Below are 23,710 nucleotides of genomic sequence, written 5' to 3'. Positions count from 1 at the left end.
AAATCTCATTAAGGTGATGATACAAGATCATATGAAGGTGATGACTGTTTTATCTGAGTGCTGCTGGGAAGAAAAATCCTAGTAAAACTCTGAGAAAAAACATGATTTTAACCCAGGTCCATCCCCCAGAACAGGAGGATGGAAAGCAATTGAGGCTCCCTGTGATCTGCAGCGTTAAACTTTGATTTATGGCCAGGTGGTTGTGTTGCCTTCTGTAATTCCCACCCTTTTCAGGAACAGGAGAATCACCTGAGGTTTAACCAGCGATTCATTATCCTTTCTAATCAAATGAGTGGAAATAAATGAGTGTCTCGGTACATTCTGGAAAGAAAGCTTTGTTTAGGAGCCATTATCAATTGTATTGATCAGAGGGGCTTAATCACAGGTGTAATTTGATGTGTCAGGCAGATTAGTCACTTGTTGAGAGCACTTGATGGTGCTGAGGTTGATCACTGGCTTGGGTTCAGCAGGTAGATTTCCACTGATAAACAACAACGTCCTTCTTAACCCTCTTTTTTTTGTCTTCCAACACCCATCCCTTCCTCACAGGGGTTGAAGATGCATGAAATCCAGGTTTCTTTTCAGATTAAATTTCTTCCATCACTGGAAGTTGGATAAACCAGGTTGGACAGGGCTTGGAGCAACCTGGGATACTGAAAGGTGTCCCTGCCCTTGGCAGGGGGTTGGAAGGAGATGATCCATGCAAATCTATTCCCTTTTAGGAGTGTGATTCAGTATCCATGGATTTACCCATATTTGAGGAAGTTTGACAATTGGACTTGATAATTTTAAAGGTCTCTTCCAACCCTGATGATTCTGTGATGCTACAGCCCAGGGGTCACTAAATATTGCTTAACTCTGATGAGAAGTTTATTTAATTTGTTTTCCAGCACAGGAAAGGCTGCAGAAGATGCAGTGAGGGGGAAATCCACAGGGAAAAGCAGTTGAAGCTGGCAGTGAGTACAGAGGAGAACCAAACAGCAGCAAGATCAAAGTCTGGGCTTTTGAGGAAGTTTGTAACCATCAGAGGACACCCAACAGCCTCTCTGCAGGTGTGCAGGAAGGAGAATTTTATGGTGGCAGGGCTTGCCCAGTTTCTGGAGGGGTGTGTGGGGTGCAGTTGTGTGGCAGCACAGGGCTGGATTTGGCGAGCAGGACTGGCCTTGCACTCCTCTGCCCTGGTGTTCTTCCCATGCTGAAGTAACTGGCAGAGACATCAAATGCAAGGTGTGATTCAACACAGGGTGGGTTCTTTCCTATTAAAATCAGGAATAGGTAGACCAGATTCCCATGGGCAAACAGCCATGGCATGGGAATGACTTTTGGCAAGGGATTTTCACTTGGGTTTGGGTATCTCTGGTGTGTTCTGGCCAGGTGTAGGCAGCTCTTTCAGGATATCATGAATCCTGTTCAGATTGTCTTGCTTGCTGTCAAAATATTTAAAATGAGGGGATATGTAAATATTTAAAATCTTAGTGAGCAGCTCAGGTGTGTAGGGAAATAAACCACATTGCACAGAAAATCTCTGTGCTGGTGTTCAGTGGCTTGGAGGGGATTTGGCAGCTGAGGTGAAATCGTGGCAAGGGGGTTGAACAAGATGACCTTTAAAGGTGCCTTTCACCCCAAACTATTCCATGATTCTGTATTTCAGGAGGGAGGAATGCAATTCCAGCCTCACTGAAAGTTGGGATTTAGCTCCAGGTGAATTTCCAGCTAGGATATGTGTGTGCAACACGGTGGCTGCTCAGCTGACAGTGCACTGAGCAGCAGGAGGGAAGCTCTCCCAAGGGTTGGGATAAGGGGCTTTGCTTCCCAGACCCACAGACAGAGGCAAATCCCTCTCTGTGAAGTGTGCTTGAGCTCCTGAAGGCTGCAAGGCAGGAATCACCACTGCACTGCTTCCTGCTGACTTTCACTTGCTTCTTTTATGGCATGCAAAAAGGAGTATTTCTGTTTTGTTGGGGTTTTTTTTTTTTTTGGTTTGGGTTTTTTTTTTTGTTTGTTTGTTTTTTGGGTTGGTTTTTTTTTTGTTTTTTTTTTGTTTTTTTTTTTTTGGAAAGCTTCCTTTCTCCACGGTTTTAATTTACAAACAGTTCAGCTTAAACTGAAGCAAACAAACGAAATGATAATAAATTTTTAAAAGTAGCCCTCTCTTTTTAAAAAGGCAGGAAAATCAATCAGGTCTAGGTTGGCTGGCTCAGCTCATTATCCGTTTATCCCATTATTGCTAATTAATTTGCTCGGCAATCAGATACTCTTTCAGAAGCAGGAGAGTTATTTAGGGGATAGCAGCTGAATTAGGAACCATGACTCCTGTCTGGGTGGGATCAGCAACTCTGGAGACCAAGAGCTGTGCAGGAAGCACGGCCTTCATGGCATCACAGAATCATGGAATGATTTGGGTTGGAAGGGACCTTAAAAATCATCTCATTCCAACCCCCTTCCGTGGGCAGGGACACCTTCCACTATCCCAGGTTGCTCCAAGCCCCATCCAACCTGGCCTGATAGCCCTAGTCCTTCAACACTGCACTTCTTTGTTTGCCCTCTAGGCCTGTCTGTCTTGGAAACATAATAAAGCCCAATAAAAATGTCTGAAAAATGGAAAACACGGTGAAAAATAGCGCCATTCCCCCTCCCAGTGCCTGTTCATATCTGCTTACCTTGCACATGCCTCACATTTGTGAGATAAAGATGAGTTCTGCAAGCTCATCATCACCACTGTGACATGTTAAAAAATCCAGGTGGGAAATGGCCCACGCTGTTTGAATACTGCTTTTGCTGTTCCACGGTGGAAGCTGGCTAAAAAAAACAAATTTGGAGCTTGGGGCAGGGGTGGGGGGGGGGTCTCTATCAGCCCTCCCTAAGAAAGTCAAATCAAGTTTGATGGGAGGAGAAGCAGTGAACAACATATGGAAATTAAAAATCAAGCTGGAAAAAAACATTGATGAAGTTTAAATTAGGAGCCTGTTTATTCATCACCATCTGTTTATAGTGCAGCAAGATAAGAAATAATTAATAGTTCCTTGCTTGGAAAAGTTCAAGTGAATTCTCACCTCCCCATTGCATAAACCCTCCCGGGGCAGATGAGGTGCCTGTGGGATTTGTGGGACAATCCTGTTATCAGCAGCTCTCCAGGTGCTGGAGAAGGCTGATCCAGCTCAAGAATTCCAGAGAGTGTCCAAACTAGGGTGGGGAAAATCTGTGGATGTGGCACTTGAGGACGTGCATCAGTGGTGAGCATGGTGGTGCCAGGTTGGTGGCTGGATTTGGTGACCTTAGGGGTCTTTCCCACCCTCAAAGATTCTGTGATTCTGTCACTTCAGAGCTGTGTAGAGCTCTCATAAGTCTTGTGCCATATCCATCAACCTCTTAAAAAATCCTGGGACAACAGGAATTGCATTAAATGGCAGCTGTTGGTCTGCTAAATCAAATCCTCAATCAACATATTAAAAAAAAAAAAAAAGCAGTTTAGCTCAGTGTTTGATCTTGATGGTCTCTCTAAAGGCAAAAGGACCTGCTGGACTTTTTGCCACATTCTCTTTTATTAATTATTAATTTCATTTTTAATTTTGCTGGACTTTTTGCCACATTCTCTTTTATTAATTTTTAATTGACTTTTTTTTTTTCCTGTAGCTCCAGCCTAGGTGATGCAAAGGGTCTCTTAGTTTCATTCTTGCTCTGACCAGCAGCACTGGGCAACTCCCAGATGTGACATCAGTCCCCTCCATTCCTTGGCAGGGTGGCCTCTCCTACAACAGTAGAAAATTCAGCCATGGGACATCAAGACCTTAAACCCCAGACTCTCATGTAGGATCAGTGCCAAAGTCAAGCTCCCTTTTATTTAGCAGGAATTTTTCTCCCAGTTCTTTGGCAATGATCACAATACACAGTAGGACAGGTCCATCCAAATGCTCTTCCTTCACCATTCCCTCATCTCTCTGGGACTCTTCCCAAACACCTTCATGCTGCAGCTCTTACAGAGCTGGAACCCACTCCCCAAAAAATCAAAATAAAGAAATCTGCCATGGGTTTTTCAGAGGAGAACTTTTGCAGACTCTGCTGTGAAAGCTGGCCCCTGAAACATGAGGAAGGAGCAGCATTGTCACAGTGGTAAAACCAGCCTGAACCTTGAGAACCAAGCCCAGACTTTGGTGTTGGCTGCTTTGCTCCAGCCTGAAGCTGATGCTGTTCTTCCAGACCAGGAGTTTCTTTCTGAGGAAACAGTAATCAGCAAAATTTTCCCTAAAAATGGTTCTTTTTCTGTCCATCTTTGCTCCATGGGCAAACAGCCATGGCATGGGAATGACTTTTGGCAAGGGATTTTCACTTGGGTTTGGGTATCTCTGGTGTGTTCTGGCCAGGTGTAGGCAGCTCTTTCAGGATGTGATGAATCCTGTTCAGATTTTGCCTGTTGTCAAAATATTTAAAATGAGGGGATATTTAAAATACTTAAAGTCTTAGTGAGCAGCTCAGGTGTGTAGGGAAATAAACCACATTGCACAGAAAATCTCTGTGCTGGTGTTCAGTGGCTTGGAGGGGATTTGGCAGCTGAGGTGAAATCGTGGCAAGGGGGTTGAACAAGATGACCTTTAAAGGTGCCTTTCACCCCAAACTATTCCATGATTCTGTATTTCAGGAGGGAGGAATGCAATTCCAGCCTCACTGAAAGCTGGGATTTAGCTCCAGGTGCTTGGGATTGGGATTTAGCTCCACCTCTCCCGTGAGCACTGCTAATTCCCAGTTGAATTTTGGGGATGTGATTCAGTGGTGAACACTTGCCTCAATGCCTTTAAAATGTTTTTTCCAACCTCAACAATTCCATGTTTCCAACAATGGTCCCTCAGTCACCTGACTGAGCCCACCCTTCACTGAGTTGAAGTGCAGACACCCACCAAAAACAGGATGAAATTCCAGCACAGACCCACACAGCACCACATCGCTCCTCCCTGTGGAGCTCAGAGCTGATTTTCACCTTGACATCACCTTTCCACAGATATTAAGATGTTCCAACATCTGTTTTCTGCCTTAAAACACAGCAGGGGTGGAGGCTTTGCCTTGGTTTTGCCTGTTGCTGACTCCAAGCTGGAAGCTCTCTAAGAACAGCAGGGTTTGTTTGATTTGGGAACAGCTGTCCCAGGGTTTGTCAGGATTAGCAGCCACTTAGTGGACATCAATTTATGTTGGAAAAGGCATTTTAGTTTGGAGAATGTGCCACACTTTTAAATGCTAGCTGAAATTTTGGTTCCTTTTTTTTTTTTTTTTTTGACATAATAGATAAATGCACACAGACTTAGCCATGCAAAGGTTATAGAAATAAGGAGAAAGTGGCATTGGTGCAATGCAAAATAAATTCCAGTATTTTCAAAGCTCTGGATAAATGGCTCAGATTAAATCCATCCATGCAGAGGTTTTTTTTCTGACAGCAGCCTGTGTTTGTCCGTCTCAAATTCCATGAGATTTTTTTTTTTTGGTTAAAAAGACTCTCCTCCCTCATCTTTTATTTTAGTTTTTATATTAATATTGACTGTATCAGAGCGCTTTCATGTTGGTATCCACCCTTTTTACCTGGGATAAGTACACTGGGGAATATTGCACACACCAGAAGAGAAGCTGGGAGAAGCATTCCTAGAGGTTGAGCCACTCATCTTTGCTATGAATTTCTCTCTGGAGATGCCAGTGTGGGAAAAACCATCTAGGAAGGTACCTAAATTCAAATCCAGTTGTCTACAATTCCTGGAAGAGCAGAGGGATTTGAGTGAGGAAAGCCTGGAACAATCCTTTAAGCATGCTCTGTGTCAGAGCACTGGAGATCTTGTTTAGAGGCTGCTGAGGAGATAAATTATGGTTTTGGCAACGCCCTGGGTAAACCTTCATCTTAAATCTTGGACCTTTTCTTTCAGTTTACATGTTCTGGAGTTAGGCAGAAGAGCTCAGCTCACAAATTTGATTTATGAAAAGGAGGGATTTAAAAAGCCGAGTGTTTATTTAGTTTGTTGGTTTAAAAAGGCTGAAAGATTACAAACTTTTTCTTAAAAACAAAATTGTTTCCCAGTAGATGTTGATGGAAAATCTCATAGGATTTTCATGCTTAAAAATCACCCTCCTGCAACAGTCACTGGTGATTTCTTTCATGTTGATTAGACTGACTCAGTCCAGGGGCTTTAAGGTGAGGTTTCCTTCTTATGTTTTTGAGTCAAATTTCTGCAAACATTTAGGAAGAAAGCTATTTTTTAATATATTCCTGCTGAGTGCCTGGACAGCTTCTACTTGTGTTGCAGGCACATCCTTCTCTCTTTCAGGATTTTTCATAGAGGAGCACAGAGGAAAGAAAGAGAAAACAATTTCTATTTCTGCTCCTTGTTTTTCCCATGTGGAATGTGCTTGGAGAATTGTTTACCTGGGGTGATTGCTTGGTTGGATTCTGGTGAGGATTGTTTGAGCCTGATGGCCAATCCAACCCACCTGTGGCTGGACTCTCCAGAGAGGGTCACAAGTTGTGGGTGAGTTAGATTTGGTAGTTAGAAAAGTAGGTTTGTAGTTTTAGTATCTGCTTTAAATAGTATATTAATGTATTATAGCATAGTTATAATAAAGAAATCATTCAGCCTTCTGAACTGGAGTCAGACATCAGCATTTCTTCCCACCGGGTTCACCTGCATTTACAATATACTTGCAGAAGTATAAACCAGGTTTTATAGTAATTAATGGTGTTCTTGTTATAGAATCACGGAGTTGTTAAGGTAGAAAAGACCTTTAAGATCATCAAGTCCAGCTTGTGGGAAAATTGAAATCACAGGCTTGCCACAGATATTGAGGCAAAGTCCAAAGCAAACTCTTTCCACTTATCCTGAATTTTGGGATCCTTTTTGCTCTCTGTGATTGCTTTTCTGCTGAACTGGAGCTGCAAATCCCTCAGTGAGCAATGAGCAAAGGAGCATCAGAGCACCAGCAGAGCTCATGGGTGGTGGGAAGGAAATGCCACCGTGCCAGGGGTCACAGCCCTGGCAGCATTGTGGCTTTCCTGCAGCTGCTTGGCTTCTCTGTCACATCCTGCCTGCAGGGCTGGAGGCAGAGCAGGCAGCACAACAGGCAAAAAAAATACCCAAATTAAACACAAAGATGTGGAAAGCTGGGAGGGGATGGGGTTGCTGCAGAGTAGACTGTCAGTGGTGATACAAATAAAAAAATAAAAAAGGTGGTGAGATGGAGCTGGGGGAAGGAGAGATGCCCAAAGGATGCTGGAGTGTGAGTGGGACTGAGGACAGGAGGGACAGCAGTGACTTTTTCAGGGGAGGGAGGGAGGGTGCACTTAGTCAAACCTCAGAGCCAAACTAACCCCAGTAAATCCCATCTGTTACAGAAAAATAGGGTAAAACCCTACTCTGCAAGCCCAGGGCAGGATGGGGTAGAATTAAACCCACCAAAGATACAGGGGGGAAATGACAGGGAGCTGTTTCCATGCTGGAAGCTACTGAATAGACTGGGACATTTCAGCTTGAAAAAGAGATGCCCGAGGAGGGATGTTAAAGAGGATTTTATGGGTTTTTTCCCCAGAGAAAGGGATATTGTGGTTAGGGTGTGAATATTTCTGTCTTTGTAAAAGAACTGAGCAATTACTAGTGAAAGCAGCAATGAGCAGGTTCAAAGTGAATTCAGAAAAGGATATAATTTTTCTGTCAGTGGACACTTAAATCACGCAATGTCCTGACATGGGAGGTTGTGAATTCTAAAATTATCCTGGGTTCAGAATCAAAATCCAATTGCATTTAATTTACAAGATTTATGGCAGACAAAGAATTTATCTATGGTATTTTTTGTTATTTCCTACAACTTTTAAATAGAAAATCATCCCTTATTTGGGAGGTCTCTACTCTCTGGAGTCTGTGGTGGCAGTGGTGGCCCAAGGCTGATGGGTTTTCCTCCACTGAGATTAAATCCAAACTGCTTGGGTGGTGCTGAGTTGTGGATTGTTGCAGGCATCATCTTTTGGGGTCTGTTCCCCTCAGTCAGGGAGAGATCAGTGCTCAGCTGGGACAGGGAGATGGATGCAGAGATAATTGGCTGTAATGAGATGCTTGTAACGAGGCAAGCCACAGTGAGCACCAAGGCTGGGCTTGTCAGGGGGACAATAAATGTCCCCCCGTGGCTGTTTACAGTCCTGAGAGCTTGGAAACTGCCTGCTGGTATGAAATTGGAGTGAAAATGAGATTTTATTGCAGCACACCAGGCTGTGATGGTGCCCTGGGATGGCTCAGCCTGGCTTAACTGAGCTGTGCCTTTGCCTTGCTGTTATCCCTGAGGGTTCTGAGAGCTCCTGAGATACCCCAGGAGTCAAACGGGCATCCCTGCATCTGAACAGGGATTGCAAGAGCAAAATGTGTGGGAATGGCTTTCAGAAGAGACCTGAAGTGACCCCAAGCATTAAGGGGAATTTGGTGTGAGGGTTTGGGGGTGGTGTTCTATCAGAGGTTGATGCCCTTGGAGGTCTTCTCCAACCTCAATGATTCCATGATTCAGTGAAAGACTGATGTGCTGAAAGGGTTTTTCCCTGAACTGGGAGTTCACCTGGCTTCAGAGAGTGCCTGGTACCAGCCTGCTGTTATTCATCTCTTCTTCAGCCAGACCAAATCCCATCTCAGGGCTGTGCCAAAGCTCTGGAATTCATGTTTATTCATGAGGGAAAGTTATTCTCTGCTGCTTCCTAGATAAGCTTTGACCACAATTTGCTGTAAGTGTAGATATGACTCCAATAAATGGGTTTTCATGCTCCAGTCTGCCAGTCCTGCAAACCAGTGTGCCTTGTGAGAATTGACCTGTTTTCTGTTTATTAACCTTTCAAAGGGACAGGAAATGAGAGCTCTGATCCACTTTTAGCAGAGCCAGTGGGAAAGGTGTGCTGGGGCCTCCTGATGCCCTGCAGCCAGCACTGTGTCACTGGTCTGCAGCTTCTTCTGAGCCAGAACCTCTTAGAGGAGGGCTCTGAGTGAGGCTGGTGGCTTGCTGGTGGGGTATTTGGCTTGCAGAGAGGAAGGCTGAGCTGCTGGATAGAGGGAGCTGAGCTCCAGCTTCTTTAGAGGTGTGAAGGATTTCTCCCAGAAGAAGACAGTCAGCTCTGGAGAGCACTTCATGGTCTGGCAAGGAAGGGAAGGGCTGAGGGCATGGGAGTCACAGTTTAAATAATTGAAATGGAAAAAAAAAAACACTCTTATTTTTAAAAATATTTATTTAATTTTTTGAAGCTTATTTTTATAATGACAAGAGTTTAAAGACTGCATCTGAGGCACCCAGAGAGTTGCTAAGTGCTGCTGACTTGGAAAAGGCTCACACTTATTTTTATACAGCTCCTCCAGATTCACCTGGGATCCTTCCCAAGGCAAGGCACAGCCCCTGGCAGTGTGCATCCCGTGGTTTTTTGGGACAGGCACATGAGCAGAGTTCTTTTGATGGAAATGGAGAGTAGGTGTGTGTGACAGGCGCATTCTTCTCTCTTTCAGGATTTTTTCATAGAGGAGCACAGAGGAAAGAAAGAGAAAACAATTTCTATTTCTGCTCCTTGTTTTTCCCATGTGGAATGTGTTTGGAGAATTGTTTACCTGGGGTGATTGCTTGGCTGGATTCTGGTGAGGATTGTTGGAGCCTGATGGCCAATCCAATCCACCTGTGGCTGGACTCTCACAGAGGGTCACGAGTTGTGAGTGAGTTAGATATGGTAGTTAGAAAAGTAGGTTTGTAGTTTTAGTATCTCCTTTAAATAGTATATTAATGTATTATAACATAGTTATAATAAAGAAATCATTCAGCCTTCTGAGCTGGAGTCAGACATCAGCATTTCTTCCCACCGGGTTCCCCTGCATTTACAATAGGTGTGTTTTTAACTCATCAGCACTTGCTGCGCTGGGTGAGGATTGATAAATACCTTTATATCCTCCCTGCAGACCCTGAGTGCAAGGTAGAAGACAAAATTTATAATTTTATAATTAATTAATTAATTAATGGGGAAGCACTTATCAATCCCCAAACATGACTTGATCAGGCCAAACTTGTCATCTTTGCTGCAGCCAAGTGATGCCACAGGGAAGAGAGGGATTTCCTTCTTCCAAGGCACAGTGCAGCTGTTTCTGCTCTCAGATGGATTTTTGCCTGCCAAGCCCCCGATCCCAGCACTTTTCCAGGATAAAATCTATCAGTTTGGGAGGAAGAAAAGCATTTTCTGGAAGTCTCTTTGATAAATGTTTTCTGTCTGCTGGGTTAGATGAAAGGGCACAAGGTTTTACCTGAAATTGTGATGGGATAATTACAGCACTGAGCTGTGCATGTAAAACATTTTGCAGGTATCAATCTTCAATTGTTCCAATTCTTTAAACTCCAGTTGTTCTCTTTTACTCACTAAAAATTACTGATTTTCCTGAACTGTAGATAATTATCCCAAGAAAGACACAGACCTGTTAGAATAGGGTGCCCAGAGCAGCTGTGGCTGCCCCTGGATCCCTGGAAGTGTCCAAGGCCAGGCTGGACAGGGCTTGGAACAGCCTGGGACAGTGGCAGAGATTTAGAATGAGATGATCTTTAGGCTCCATTCCAACCCAAACCATTCCAAGATTCACTGATCCTGTGGTGGCAGGCACTGCCAGCCAGAGTTCTGCTTTCCATTCCCTTTATTTATTGCAGAAATATTTTCAGCATGTCTGGGGTAGTGATGAGGAAGATTGGTGTGGTAAGAGCTAACAGGCAGGTACAAGGTGTGTTTACAGAAGCAATAATTTGTAAAAATACACTTTATGTGTCTTGCAAGGCCAGTTTCACTTTCTTTTTATCAGAAAAAAAAAAAGCTTTTTATACAAAACTGAGCACCTAAAAGCTTTCTTCACACATCACAGGCGGTGCTGAAAAATGTCAACAGCTAAAAAGATACAGATCACCAAAACTCTCAGAGTGCATAATTCAGGGCATTTAAAAAGCCATCTGATGCTATCAGATGGCTTTTATTTTGTATTATAACCTATCATGAGGTAATGGCTGCACTCTAATTTATTGCACTTGGTGGAGGAAAAGATTGTAGAATGTGAAATATTCCGTTGTGGAATCATTTTCCATGGGATCTTTAATAACCTGACACTTTTGGAGCTGCTGGCTGTTTGGTGGGAGATAAGTGTGAGGCTGTGAGAGCAGAGCTGGGCACCTGACACGAGGACCTGAAACCTGGCTTTTAATGAGCTCTGCAGGAGAGCTGCATGAAGGAGATACCATCAGTTATTCCACTTTTCAGGCTCTGATAAACTCAGCCCAGAACTTCATTATTTGAAAAGTTCAGTTTGTTCATGAAAGAAGAGGGGGGGGGGAAAACCTGTAAAATCACTTTGAAAGCGAGCTAAGGGTTCTTTTTCAGCTTCAAAGCATTTCTGTGTGCTCTCTATTGATCTGAGACAGATCTGCCTCACTCTGCACAGGCTGGTGATGACACCAGCCCTTTCCTTAGCTCAAGGAGTAAAAGATGATTTAAAGGAGGAATTTGGGTGTAATTACCAACAAGTGCAGCCTGACAGGGGACCTCATAGTTCCTTTTGCTGGCAAGTGAGAAGTATTTCCTCAAGGTTTTGTCACCTCTTTGTTCCTCACACCCCAGTGTCTCTCCTGTGGGGCTGTTGACCTCAACAGCGCCGTGAGTCACATTTGGGGGAGCGTTTCCAGCTGATGGGCTGTGACAAATAACTGACAAATAAAGAGGTGCTGGAAAAAGGGAGCTCTGCTGACAACCCATCCATCTCACCCAGGCAGCAACTGAAGTGCCTGGCTGTTGGAAATATAAGGCAGGGAGGAAAATGTCAAAATTCTGCTAAGAACTCTAAAAGGGTGACATATCGATGTAAAAATGTGTTTGAGTCCTTTTTTTTTTAAATTCAAATCTGCCAACTCCTTTTGGCTTTGGCATTAATGTTACGTGATCCAACAATGCAGCATGCCTGGGGTGTTATTAATGCCTTTTGAGAAATAAAAGGGCAAAATCCAAACAGTAGAAATCTGTGGAAAGGACGTGGCATTTTTCTTTCCACTAAAGCTTTTATTCTACCCAGAAAATCTTCAGCCATGCCTTATTTTGACAAAACCCTGTGTTTTCTCCCTGTGTTGGTTATTCCTTCATTCCTAGCTTGGATAGCTCAGGATGTGCCACCTTCCCTCACTCTTCCAGAGGGATCCTCTCCTGGCCACAGCACTGTCCTGCTCAGCCTCCAGCAGTGGTTTGTGCCTTTTCCCTTTTTAAGAAGAAAACTGCTTCTGGCTAAGGGATTTTGGTCCTTGATCCCTTGATTGTCATCTGAGTCCCCTTCCTGCTGGGAGAGCTGCACAGAGGGGAGGAAAAGATGATGGCATTTGGGGGAAACACAGAAGGAATGGGACAATACCTCACAGGTTCAGATCAGGTGTTTTAAGGCAACAGGGAGTGAAAGGGCAAGGAAGAGAGATATTTAATCAGGAATTTCTGCCTTTTTAATCTAGGAGAAGACACTAGTCTTGTATCAAGCCTGATTTGCCTTTTTTTTCCCCTTATCTGCTGTTCCATCCATACTGATTTCTGGACAATTACAGTGCTGAATTTTAGGGACTGGAGGAGATAAAAGCTGCGTGTTTAAAGGAAATATTCAGGGGGTTCATTCCAAAAGGTCCCTGTGCCAGGGTGAGGGGCTCTACACACCTTTGCAGAGCTGCTCTGCTGCATCCAGCAGTCCTGAGTACTCCACCATCTGCTTTTCTCTCTTCCCCAGGCTGCAGGAGGCAGTGGGACAACATCACGTGCTGGCCTGAAGCAGAGGTGGGAGAAGTCGTGGTACGGCCGTGCCCCAAGTACTTCAGATTCCTGACCTCCTTCCTGGGTAAGCAAATCCCAAATCAGCTCCACAGCTTCACTCCCTGTGGGCTTTCTCATCATTCCACGGGCGGAACACCTCAATAAAGAGGGAAAAACCCGAGGTGAAGGAGTTTCCAAGCCATACATGAATTCCCAAACATCAAAACATCCTCCCTGTGCTTGCAGCAGCACTGCTGTGGATCACAGGGATGCAAAAATGGCTCCCGGTGAAATCCAATAGTATGGATGTTGTGCAGTGAAAATTGAATCAACCAGTGGAACAGTTGTGTTTGTTGTGCAAAATGAGCAGTTTAGCAAAATCATTAATTAAGTCTCTGACAGAAAATGAACAAACTGGAACTGGATATAATAAAGTTTTGGGTGTTTTCCTGCTGGAATGACAAATCTGACCACAGGTCAAGGAATTGACTTGACAAATAATGGGCAGGGGAGGTTAATGGAGGAAGTAGTTTAACTCTCTGTTCAGGGTGTTCTGAGAAGCTTTAATTTAAAACTCAGGTCTCAAGGGGCTGTGCAGCAACATGGGCTGATTGTGTCTCCTGATAGTTTATAGTTATTTTTTGCTATTTTTATTATAGAAGCCCTGAAGGCCTTAACAAAGAATTAAGTTCTATTGCACTGGAGATGCTGCAGTGAGCTGACCCTCCGTTTTTAAAGCCTTGTAGTGCAAACACACAGGATAAATTAGGAGTGGGGGTAGGGACACAATGTCAGCCCTGTTCAACAGGCCTGGGCACTGCACTCATTAACCAGCACCTGCTGATTACACGACTTGCCCAAGGCCACACCAGAACTCTTTGCAGGCACAGAAGGGAAATTCAAAATCCCTGGAGTCCTATCCTATGGACTCTTTGCTTCTTTCTTCTGTCAGGGTCAGGATTAAATGTGTAAGATGGAATTTCTTGTTGGGACTCAGATGTTTATCAGTTCTTATCTCTGTCACAGTCTCACAAACCCTGAGTTCTGCAGCCCTTCACTCCAACAAACTAAAAATGGAGCCCCATCTCTCTCTCTAAAGGCCTTTTAAGGATCAACTGTCCAATTAAGAAATGACACCTGAATTATTTTTACTTTTAACCCAATAACCAACCACATGTGCCTGCAATGGGGACTTTTTTATCCAATTACACAAAAACCACCCAAACGCATGGAAAAGGAGGGGAAGGAGAAGGAGCAGCCTCTACCCCAAAACCTCCATCTTGCTTTCTATCTATTCCTGTATTCTAAACCCTTAAACTCTGAGTTTCCCACCCTGTGATATCACACACTTCTATCCAAACTCCACCCCCACAATCCCAGTTCTGTCATTCCATTTTGGAAGCTTCTCCACGGCCTCAGGTCAATGCAGTGTTCTCCTGGGGGTCAGTGCCTGGCAGCACAGAAAGTCCGAAATTCTCAGCAGCCAGGGTTCCAACACTATCCTAGCCCTGACTTCCTCGTTTCCAAAATTCCCTGGTAGCTCATCACTCCTGTGTCAACACCCAGGGAGAAGAGGCAGAAGCTGCTGTGATATCACACCTTGCAGGACAAGACCCCTGTGAGTTGGATCAGCCATGTGGAATAATTTCCTGCTGGTTTTGCTCTGTGCCCTCCCCTGAGCACAGCATTCACTCACTGGGTTTTATACGCCAGCAGAGTTAGTAAAACACAAAGAAAAATCTCTTAAAAATGCCTTCTAGTACATCATCCCACCAGAGCTGAGCGATGAGGAGAATATTGTGTATATTTGATTATATATAGAGGTCAAGCAGTGGAACAGGCTGCCCAGGGAAGTGATGGAATCATTGTCCAGGGAAGTGCTCAGAAACAGGAACGTGGTTTAGTGTGGACATGGCAGTGTTGGGTTAATGGTTGGGCTTGATGTTTTTAGAGGTCTTTTTAAACCTCAGTGACTCTTAAGATTCCATTTTATGTGTATATTCTTTTTTCCTTTAAAATCATTGGGACTATGTTGGACTTAAGCTAAGGAAAGTGGGATATCTTTAATTTTGTGGCAGGATGGGCTTATGAGACTCAATAAATTTTCCTGTTCAGCTGCAACTGCTGTTCACTGGCATGTCCCAGGACATCCTGGTCTCCAAGTTCCCCTGCAAAAAGGTGCAGATTTCCCATAGTTTCTGTGTCATTGGGTCTGTCAGGTACTTCAGAGTATCTCAAAAACCTTAGGTTGGGTGAGGGCTGGGCTCTGCTCCTGGGGAACAAGGGACAGGACAAGAGAAAATGGCCTCATGCTGTGCCAGAGGTGGTTCAGGTTGGATGTCAGGATAATTTTTTCTCATGGTAAGGGTGGTCAGGCATTATAAGGGGCTGCCCAGGGAAGTTTGGAGTCCCCATCCCTGGAGGTGTCCCAGGAAGGCCTGGAGGTGGCACTTAGTGCTATAGGCTGGGGACAAGGTGGGGATCAGTCACAGGGTAGGCTCGATGACCTTGGAGGTCTTTTCCTACCTGAGTGACTTTGTGATTCTGTGTATGAGTGATTCCTGTTCTGGGAGAAGCCCAGACTTCCCTCAGAGCTTCATTTGGGCTCTCTGTGCCCTCATCTCACTGTGCCCAGCTAGGACAGAGCCTCAGACACGACCCTTCCCTGCACCCTTCTGTGGCCAGTTGTGCTCTTCTGGGAGCCATGACCTCAGCAAATGTCACCCAGTCTTGGTCAGCAGCCTTCTGGGACAATTTCACGTTGCTTTGGAGGAGTTTCCTCTGGTTTAGTGTGGCTCTCTGCAGCTGACTGATGTCATCCAGGGACTGCAGTCACTGGAAAGCTGGCTGGTTTGTACAAGGGTGATAGAACAAGAGGGAATGGCTTTAAACTGACAGAGGGCTGGGTTAGATTTGATTTTTAGGAAGGAATTCTTCCCTGTGAGGGTGTTGAGGCCCTGGCACAGGTTTCCCAGAGAAGCTCTGGCTGCCCCTGGATCCCTGGGAGTGTCCAAGGCCAGGTTGGACAGGGCTTGGAGCAACCTGGGACAGTGGGAGGTGTCCCTGCCCATGGCAGGGGGGTGGATGAGATGAGGCTTTAAGGTCCTTTCCGACCAATCCGTTCTCTGATATTATGATAGAATGGTTTGGTCAGTGATTCATCTCAACTTGAATTAGCCATTTACAGTGATCAGATGAACAGCAGCACAAAAACACCTGTTTGTTAAGAACAGGGTGAATTTCTTTGGAGAAAGCAGAGCGAGGACTCTTAATTTCTGCTGTTTGTAAAGCTGGGGTGTCTGTACATGGCTGGTGTCCAGGACCCCATTAATGATCACAGAAATCTGGTCAGCACTGGCTAAAGACACTGTGGAGGTACCTGAACAGCTCTGGAGGTGCCATGGGCTCTGTTGATGAATTTTCTGTTGACTGGAGTAGGAATGCAGACACTGAGGGCTCCATTCATGTGTTCAACCATAAACATCTGGGTACCATTTGATAAATGTTGGAAGATCTAAAATCCATGAGGATTCCCCAACTGGTGTTAAGATGCCTCTATTCAGGAAGCCAAATTTCCAACCTGAAATGCATTTGTATCAACAGATTTTAGAGTTTTCCATAAGTGAGCCTATCTCTGAGCTGGTTTTGCAGTCAGGGGTGAGGAACAGGCTCCTTTAGAGGTCCAGTTCAGCGGGGTTTTAGATTCCCGCTCCAGGATGAGTTTAATACCATCTGTAATCCACATACTTCGCTCCGTTTTCAACCAAAATATTGCAGAGTACCTCTGGCAGATGGGAATGTCTTCCAACAGGATTGAATTCCGCCTCAGCAGAGCACCAACAGAACAACTGATGCCATTCCCAAAGCAGAAGCAGCAGCTTTGATTCTCTCTGAGTCAGACACTTTGTACACAACCATCAACAAACAGGGAAAGATGCTATGGTCTTAAATAAAGGGAGGGGGAGATTGCCTCCTGTTTTATAGGATTTGTTGCAAAATTAATGCCATTAAATGTTGTGAAGCAGCTCTTCCTATGTAGCAGTGAGTGTCATTGAGCAGCCTTCAAGGAACTCAATCATCTGGGTAATGTTTGTGTCGTACTCTTTGATCCCTTTGCAGGAATGTGAAAGCTTTTATCAAGTTGTGAGCCAGAGAAAATCTTTTTAATGTATTTATAGCAGGAAAAGAGTGAAACACCAGGGAACAAAGAGTTAATGTGATTTTCCTGCCTCGTGGAGAATAAGCTCTTCAAATGACTAATATCCCATCTCATGGTTAATAAAGGATAAAATGTCTCGTGGCATTTAAAAGCCTTAAACTGTCCTGATGTCATTTGACATTAATTTTTTATGGCATTCGCAGACCCAGAAAATTTTCATTATTTCGTGACGTTCGTCGGTGCCATGTGAGGGAGATGGATGAAAATATTTTTGGCACCTTTCATTATTAAGGTGCATTGCTTTCCACCCCTTGACCAGAGTGTTCCAGCTCTCTTTCCATACGAGGAAGATGACATTTGTAATAGGGATTTATGTCTCACGGTTTCTCCAAAAGTAAATTGTCCACCATGCACAAATTAAATTAGCACTGACAGTTTTAAAGCTTCAGCTCTGAGATTAATTGACCTAAGGGGGTGGGGATGGGCACAACCAAACTCCGGAATCCCACTCAGCGAGGTGAGATCTGTCTGAGTTTTGGGCTTGCCAAACTCCTTTTTTCCTCGGGTGTTCTAAATTTATTTCCCCTCTCCTTTCCCCTCCTTCGTGAGCACTTTTTTATTCTGCATTGCTTCTGAAACTGGAGCAAAAATTGAATAAAATGAGGATAGGGATGAGCAGAGAGCAGCAGATGAGAAGAAAAAAACACCACCTCTCTAAAGAACCCCAAAATGAACCATACCCATTAATTATTTGCTACAATGGTCATTAAAATACCCAATAAGTTGAGTGTGGTTTTTGTGGAGTTCACTGAGAACCTTCGACCTGCTCAGGTTTCTTGCTGTCCTTCATGTCAGAAAGGCAAAATTTCCTGGAGAAAAGGAGGCTCAGAGAGGGCATCACCACCCCTGGCAGTTCAAAACCGTGTGGATGTGGCACCTGGGGACATGGTTTGATGGTGGCCTTGGCAGTGTGGGGTTAATGATTGGACTTGGTGATCTTAGAGGGCTTTTCCAACCTCAACCATTCTATGATTCCATGATTTATTTGCACCTGAGGTGTCACAATGCTTGTGCCCCACTCCTCTGAAGGATTGGTGCTAGACCTCCACCTCTACCCTAAAATGTGCATCTTTTTTTCCTAAATGTTTCCTGGAATCCTATAACTGCAGGATCAAAAGATCTAAAGAGAATTTTGTCCTAAAATTTGACAGCTCTGTTTTTAGGATGAGAAAACAAACGGTTTACAAAAAATGCCTAATCAAGGGGAGCATTGTTGTTGTTAAGAAAGGGGGAATTATCTTTATTAAGGATCAGGATCTTCACTCTTAGAAGTGCAATGTGCAGGAAGGGGAAAAGAAAATAAGGGAAAATTGAGTTTTGCCAGAAAAATGGGGTGCAGGAAGTTTCGGGGCACTGGACGTGTGGCAGTAATATCTGCAGGCCAAGTGATGTGAAAAACAACCAAGGAAGAAAATTAAGTTGGTCTTGTTTGAGGTGTTAACCCAATGCCACAGGTTCAAAATACAAAATAACATTAAACACTGGGCAGAAGTTGCACTGAAGGAATGATATTGTGAGACCACGACTGAGGCAGAGGAAGCAAATTGGGAAATGATCCTGTCATGACTTTCCCCACAAGTTTTTCCCAGGCCCAAGTACTTCAGCATCCAGCTAAGTGCAAGCTGTCTGCAAGTTTCAAGTGTTTCCCAGGAACAGTGGAGCAGATCAATAATAAAAATGAAAGTAGAGATGTGCCAGTGGGCTCAGCGGTGTCTCAGGAATGGTAAATAATAGAAGTGGTACTGCTGTAATAGTTTCTGCTGGAAAAAAAATCAATTTTTGTCCGTGGAATATGATGCTAGAGAAGCAGGACTGATTGCTGGGCAGAGCACACCATCCCCTCTGCTTTAGAAGTTATTACAGAAAAGGGCAAGGAAAGCAAGAAGGGGCAAAACCCAACACCATGATTGACCTCAGATCTCTTTGTCTGAATTCAAATTCCCATTAAAAGCCAGTAAGAGGGTTTTTTTCCAAGAAGATCAAAGAGGTAAAACTTCACCTGTAATATGAATTTTCAGACATGTCTCAGAGTTTGAAGGGTGTGTTTGAAAGAGATGAGAGACAGAAAGAAATTAAGAGAAAAAACCTAAAGAGCAAGAGAACAGCTCCGTGCATTTATTCAGTTCATCTGTTCAGTGTTTAACTCCCACCCAGATCAAACACCTCTGATAAAGAAAATGTTCTGGTTTTATCTCTGTTCCACAAACTCCTCCCTCCTCTTCTGCTGTGTCATGAATAAATCATGGAAGGAAATTCCTCTGAGTGGCAACAAGGAGGTTCCCTGCCCATGGCAGGGAGGTTGGAACTGGGCTTTAGGGTCCCTTCCAACCCAAATAATTCCACGATGATTTCATGATTCTAAGTTCTGAGACAAGATTTGCTTGTGCAGCCTCCATCCTTGAAGGATTCCAGGAATATCCAAAAGGCATCTGGTCATGCTTCCATTTTAGGTGACCACACCTGAGCAGGGGTTTGGGGCCAGGTGACCTCCAGAGGTCCCTTCCAACCTCAGCCATTCTGGGTTGCTATGAAAGCAAAGAGCACTGAGCTCTTGCAAGGCATTATGAGATTATTATTAAAATAAATGAGAGGTAGTGGTGGCTTTTTCAATTTTTATTTAATGGAAAACTTCACCTCATTGCTTTCAGGAACAGACACACCAGTTTGACAGTGGTAACACTGATCAAATCAAATACAAACCCCACAAAAAAGCCCAGATTAATTTATGGCTTTAACTAACACCACAAGAATGAGGGGACTCTGTTCTCACCAGGGACTTGTCTCTTCTTTTTCCATAACACAGAGGAGAGCCTGGAGCATAAACTTACTGGCACTGGGATGCTTCCCATCTCTCAGTGAATCTCCTCCACTCTGCATTGCTAATTACATGTAGTTATAAATCCCTGGTCTCCTTTCTCATTAAATCTCCAGGAGTACAGTCTGAAAATTTTAGCTGCAGTCTGATAGGAAATGAGAACATTTGGGAAATCTAGTGAACTGTGAAAGGCTGGAGAGAAATTCCACGTGCAGAAATTTTGTGTTTTCTGATACTGTCGTTTTCAATGTACTACAAATTTTCAATGTACTCCAGATTTTCAATGTACTCCACTGGTGCTCATTTTAGGGAGAACTTGTGTTACACAAATTAGTGGGAAACAGCTCTGGAAAATGGCAAATACAACTTCTGGTGCTTTGAAAAATTTGCCTTTCCATTGACAAATAATTAGACTTTATGACCAAAGTCTGGAAAAACCAAAAGCCAGCGAGACCATAAAAAATATCTCATTTTCATCAGGGATCTGTGGCAGAGCTGGGATTTGACACTGGAACATAAAAATCTGTGTGATACTTCAGTCTAGCCTGAGCCTGTAAACATCAGAGGAAAGCTAAGCTTTTGTGGGGCACTTTCCCAAATGTTATGCTCATTTTCAGTATAGAAAGTGATATTTTCAATAGTAGTAATTAGAAATGTTATTTGGTCTGAGGAGAGACATCATCCATTACTTGAGGCAAATTGTGGTGTGATAAAATCTTTGTTTTCTAACCTTCTACTTCTTGTACCTCTCAGACATCAGGTGAACATGAGAGGCTTTAGAAAGGTGTCTTGTATCACACCATGTGTGTGAATTTCCACATTTAAAAGTGACATGAGCAGCAAAGGCTGGTAGAAAAACTTCTCTGGGAAGTGAGTTTCCCTAAAATCAGAGGAACTTTTATTATTTTTCTTTAATCCCACTGGTGCTTTGTCATTGTTCTTCTTTCTGCCTTGGTTTCCACATCTGCTAAAGCATTGGGACAATTTTTGAAAGTATTGAGAGAGGAGAGAGTTTTTAAATAATCATAAAATTGGGAGGAAGTGCAATTGAAAAGAAGAAATAGGAGAAAAATAAGCTGAAAGAAACACACCTTAGCTCACTGAGAATAAGAAACAAAGATTTAAAACCACTGTGAAATCTTAAGCCATCCCCAAACAGAGTTTTGAGCAGGAAATGGGAAGCAGTGAAGTTCAGATAATGGGATCCATTGTAACAAAGAAGAAATAACAGAAATTGCATAACCTCAAAAAAGCCTGAAAGCACTGAACAGTCATTGATTTGTTTGCACAAGATCCTTTATGATCCTGATATGAACTCTGGTGGAAAGAGCTGCAAACAGTGCAGGGAAGGCCTGGAACAGCAGCCCAGGGAGCTGTGCTGAACTTGCTTCTTCTGGAGCAGCTGTGAAAATGAACAAAGGCACCTTCGAGAGCCCTCCCAGACACAGATCTGTTGCAAAGACAGATTAAAGGGGCAAGTTGAATGTCAAAATCCATCTGTCACAGAGATTGGAGAAGTGACTTCAGGCAGGGGATTGCCTGCTGCTGATTTCAGTGCAGAACAGGCCCACGGTTGGGAAGATGCTCAGATGACTCAAGTGTCAGAAATTGCTGGAGGTGATACTCAAATATTTTTGTGACTCACAGCTGCATAATTGATTTGGTCCCATTTCCAGCAGTTTTCTTACTCTTGTGTGCAAAGAGCTGTATTGTTGGAAATGTTTGCAAAGCTCTTTGAGCTTCACTGGTGTCGTTTTTCAACTTAAGAAGCAAGGTTTGACTTCTGTTTGTTCATTCTGGTGTATTGACCAGTTTTCCAGTTTTGTGTGGTGAATGGCACCAGTGGAATGCCCCAATAATGGGATCTTAGTGAGGTGGGCAGGGTGGGGAGTGGTGGTCAGGGAAGGTGCTGGGGGAATTTACAATGTGCTGCTGGGTGCATTTCTGCTTTGTTATTTTTTAACAAACCCATATCTTGACCTTTTAGCCTACAAACCTCTTGGGGTAAGGCTTGTCCTGAGTGCTGGTCTCTCCTTTTGCTGGATTCAGCTGATGTGGGTTTGAGGTCCTGCTGGGACAGGAAGCAGAGATGTTTTACCAAGTGAGAAGTGCTTTGCTCTTACAATCCTGGATGGATCAGGCAGTTCTGAGTAGCAAAGAGCCATGTGAACTTCAGTTTTGACAGTTTGGCTGAAGGAGTGAGATGTTCTTGTGTTAATTAAAGCTCTTTTTAGCTGGTCAGAGGCCCCAGGCACTCAGCGAGCTTGACAGTCCAGGAAATCTTCCTGCCCTGGAGTATACAAGTTAAAACAGGCAATGCAGGTTGTCAGTGTGTGGATTTTCTCCCTTCACAGCCAAGTTTTGAAGTGTTTTGTTCACAAACCAGAGTGCAGTACATTTCCCAGGAATCACATTTGATCAGGGCTCAGTTGTAGGCAAGCTCTGGGTGTGGAGGACTGGATTCAGTTCCCAGACCCCCAGCCTTATCTGCATGGTGTGAAATGAGCACTTTATCTATCCCTGTCCTGGCTTCTCACAGGCACAGTGAAAGGCATAAATACTTCACTGCTCTGTTTAGATAAAATTTTTCCAGGAACAAATTCAATGTGACAATAAAACATTCAAACAATACTGGTGCAGTGCCAGGAACCAAAGGTCTGGGTACAACTGGCAGCATGGTACCACTGGAAGAGATGTTTTGTGTGCACCTCTGTATTAAAATGTACTTTTTTTACTGAGGTCTGGACTTTGAAACACAATGGATGCCTCCTATTTATAAGCTCTGTGTAATATGAAAAATTAATAACAGGGAAAAAAAATATGAGAGTTTTTCTCTAAGTGTTACAAGAATTGTACTTTGGCATTTATACCACAACAGGCAGAAGTTGTTTTAACAGTGAGCTGAAGGTTTCTTTTTAAATCATGTCTTTTTCTTTTCTTCCAGGGAATGTGACCAGGAACTGTACAAGCCAGGGCTGGTCAGATGTGTACCCTGCACCCTACGCTGTAGCTTGTGGATATGATTCCAACAGCACTCCAGGGGAAGAGGTCTGTAAACCTGGATGGGTGGACATGAAGATTTAACAGGGATCAACATCCAAGTTGTATGATCTTCTCACGCCCAATTTTTTCCCATTCTCCCTCTGATTCCTCGAGAGGGAAGGATCCACTTGAGGGTCCTTGGAGTTCAAATGTTTGGTCAAGGAAACGATGTCATAGACTCATGGAATTATGGAACAGCTTGGGATGAAGGGGAACTTCAGGATCTTCCCACTCCACCCCCTGCCGTGGGCAGGGACCCCTTCCACTAGACCAGGATGTTCCAAACCTGGCCTTGAGCACTTCCAGGGATGGGACGTCCAAAGTTTCCAGGATTTCAGGACCTGAGAAGATCAGACCATTGTCTATGTGATGCCCACACATAACTTCAGGTGTTTTATGTTCCACAGTACACTTTGAAACAAGCCTTCCACATTTATATTTATGCTTTAGTAGATATGGTGATTCCAGTCTTTCTATGGGAGCATAAGCATCTAAAGCTCTAAAGGGATAAAAATTATCTTTTGTTGCTCTGCAGATCTCAACCAGCTAATATCTAGCTGTTAGATATTTTCTCCCATATCTAGATATTTGTTAGATATGTGCTCCCTTCACTGTAAGGAACACACATTTTCATGAAATTTTACTAAATTTTGATAGAAAATCCGAAAGTTCCCTGGGATATTGTTTGTGTATAAATTAGCAATCGCTGACCTAGGTATAATTAGCTTTACAGAGTATTGTCATTCCACAGGAAGGAGTTTGTCACTGGTTTGCTGCATGCTGAGACACGAAGGGTAAAGTCTAAAGAAGATAACAAATGTTAGAAGCAAGATTCACCTCACCTAACTCA

General features: G+C 43.7%; 1 protein-coding gene across 1 annotated transcript in view; it reads left to right on the top strand.

The window, feature by feature from the left end:
• The window catches only part of VIPR1 (vasoactive intestinal peptide receptor 1), a 100,453-nt gene that overhangs the window by 39,774 nt on the left and 36,969 nt on the right, over positions 1 to 23,710 (top strand). The window contains exons 3-4 of the mRNA XM_053996694.1: positions 12,762 to 12,869; positions 22,763 to 22,866. Of these exons, the coding sequence (XP_053852669.1) occupies positions 12,762 to 12,869; positions 22,763 to 22,866 (212 nt within the window). The remainder of the gene's footprint in view (positions 1 to 12,761; positions 12,870 to 22,762; positions 22,867 to 23,710) is intronic.

Source organism: Vidua macroura, chromosome 1 (genome assembly GCF_024509145.1).
Source record: "Vidua macroura isolate BioBank_ID:100142 chromosome 1, ASM2450914v1, whole genome shotgun sequence".
NCBI classification, from domain to species: domain Eukaryota; kingdom Metazoa; phylum Chordata; class Aves; order Passeriformes; family Viduidae; genus Vidua; species Vidua macroura.
This window is presented reverse-complemented; position numbering and strand designations above follow the sequence as displayed.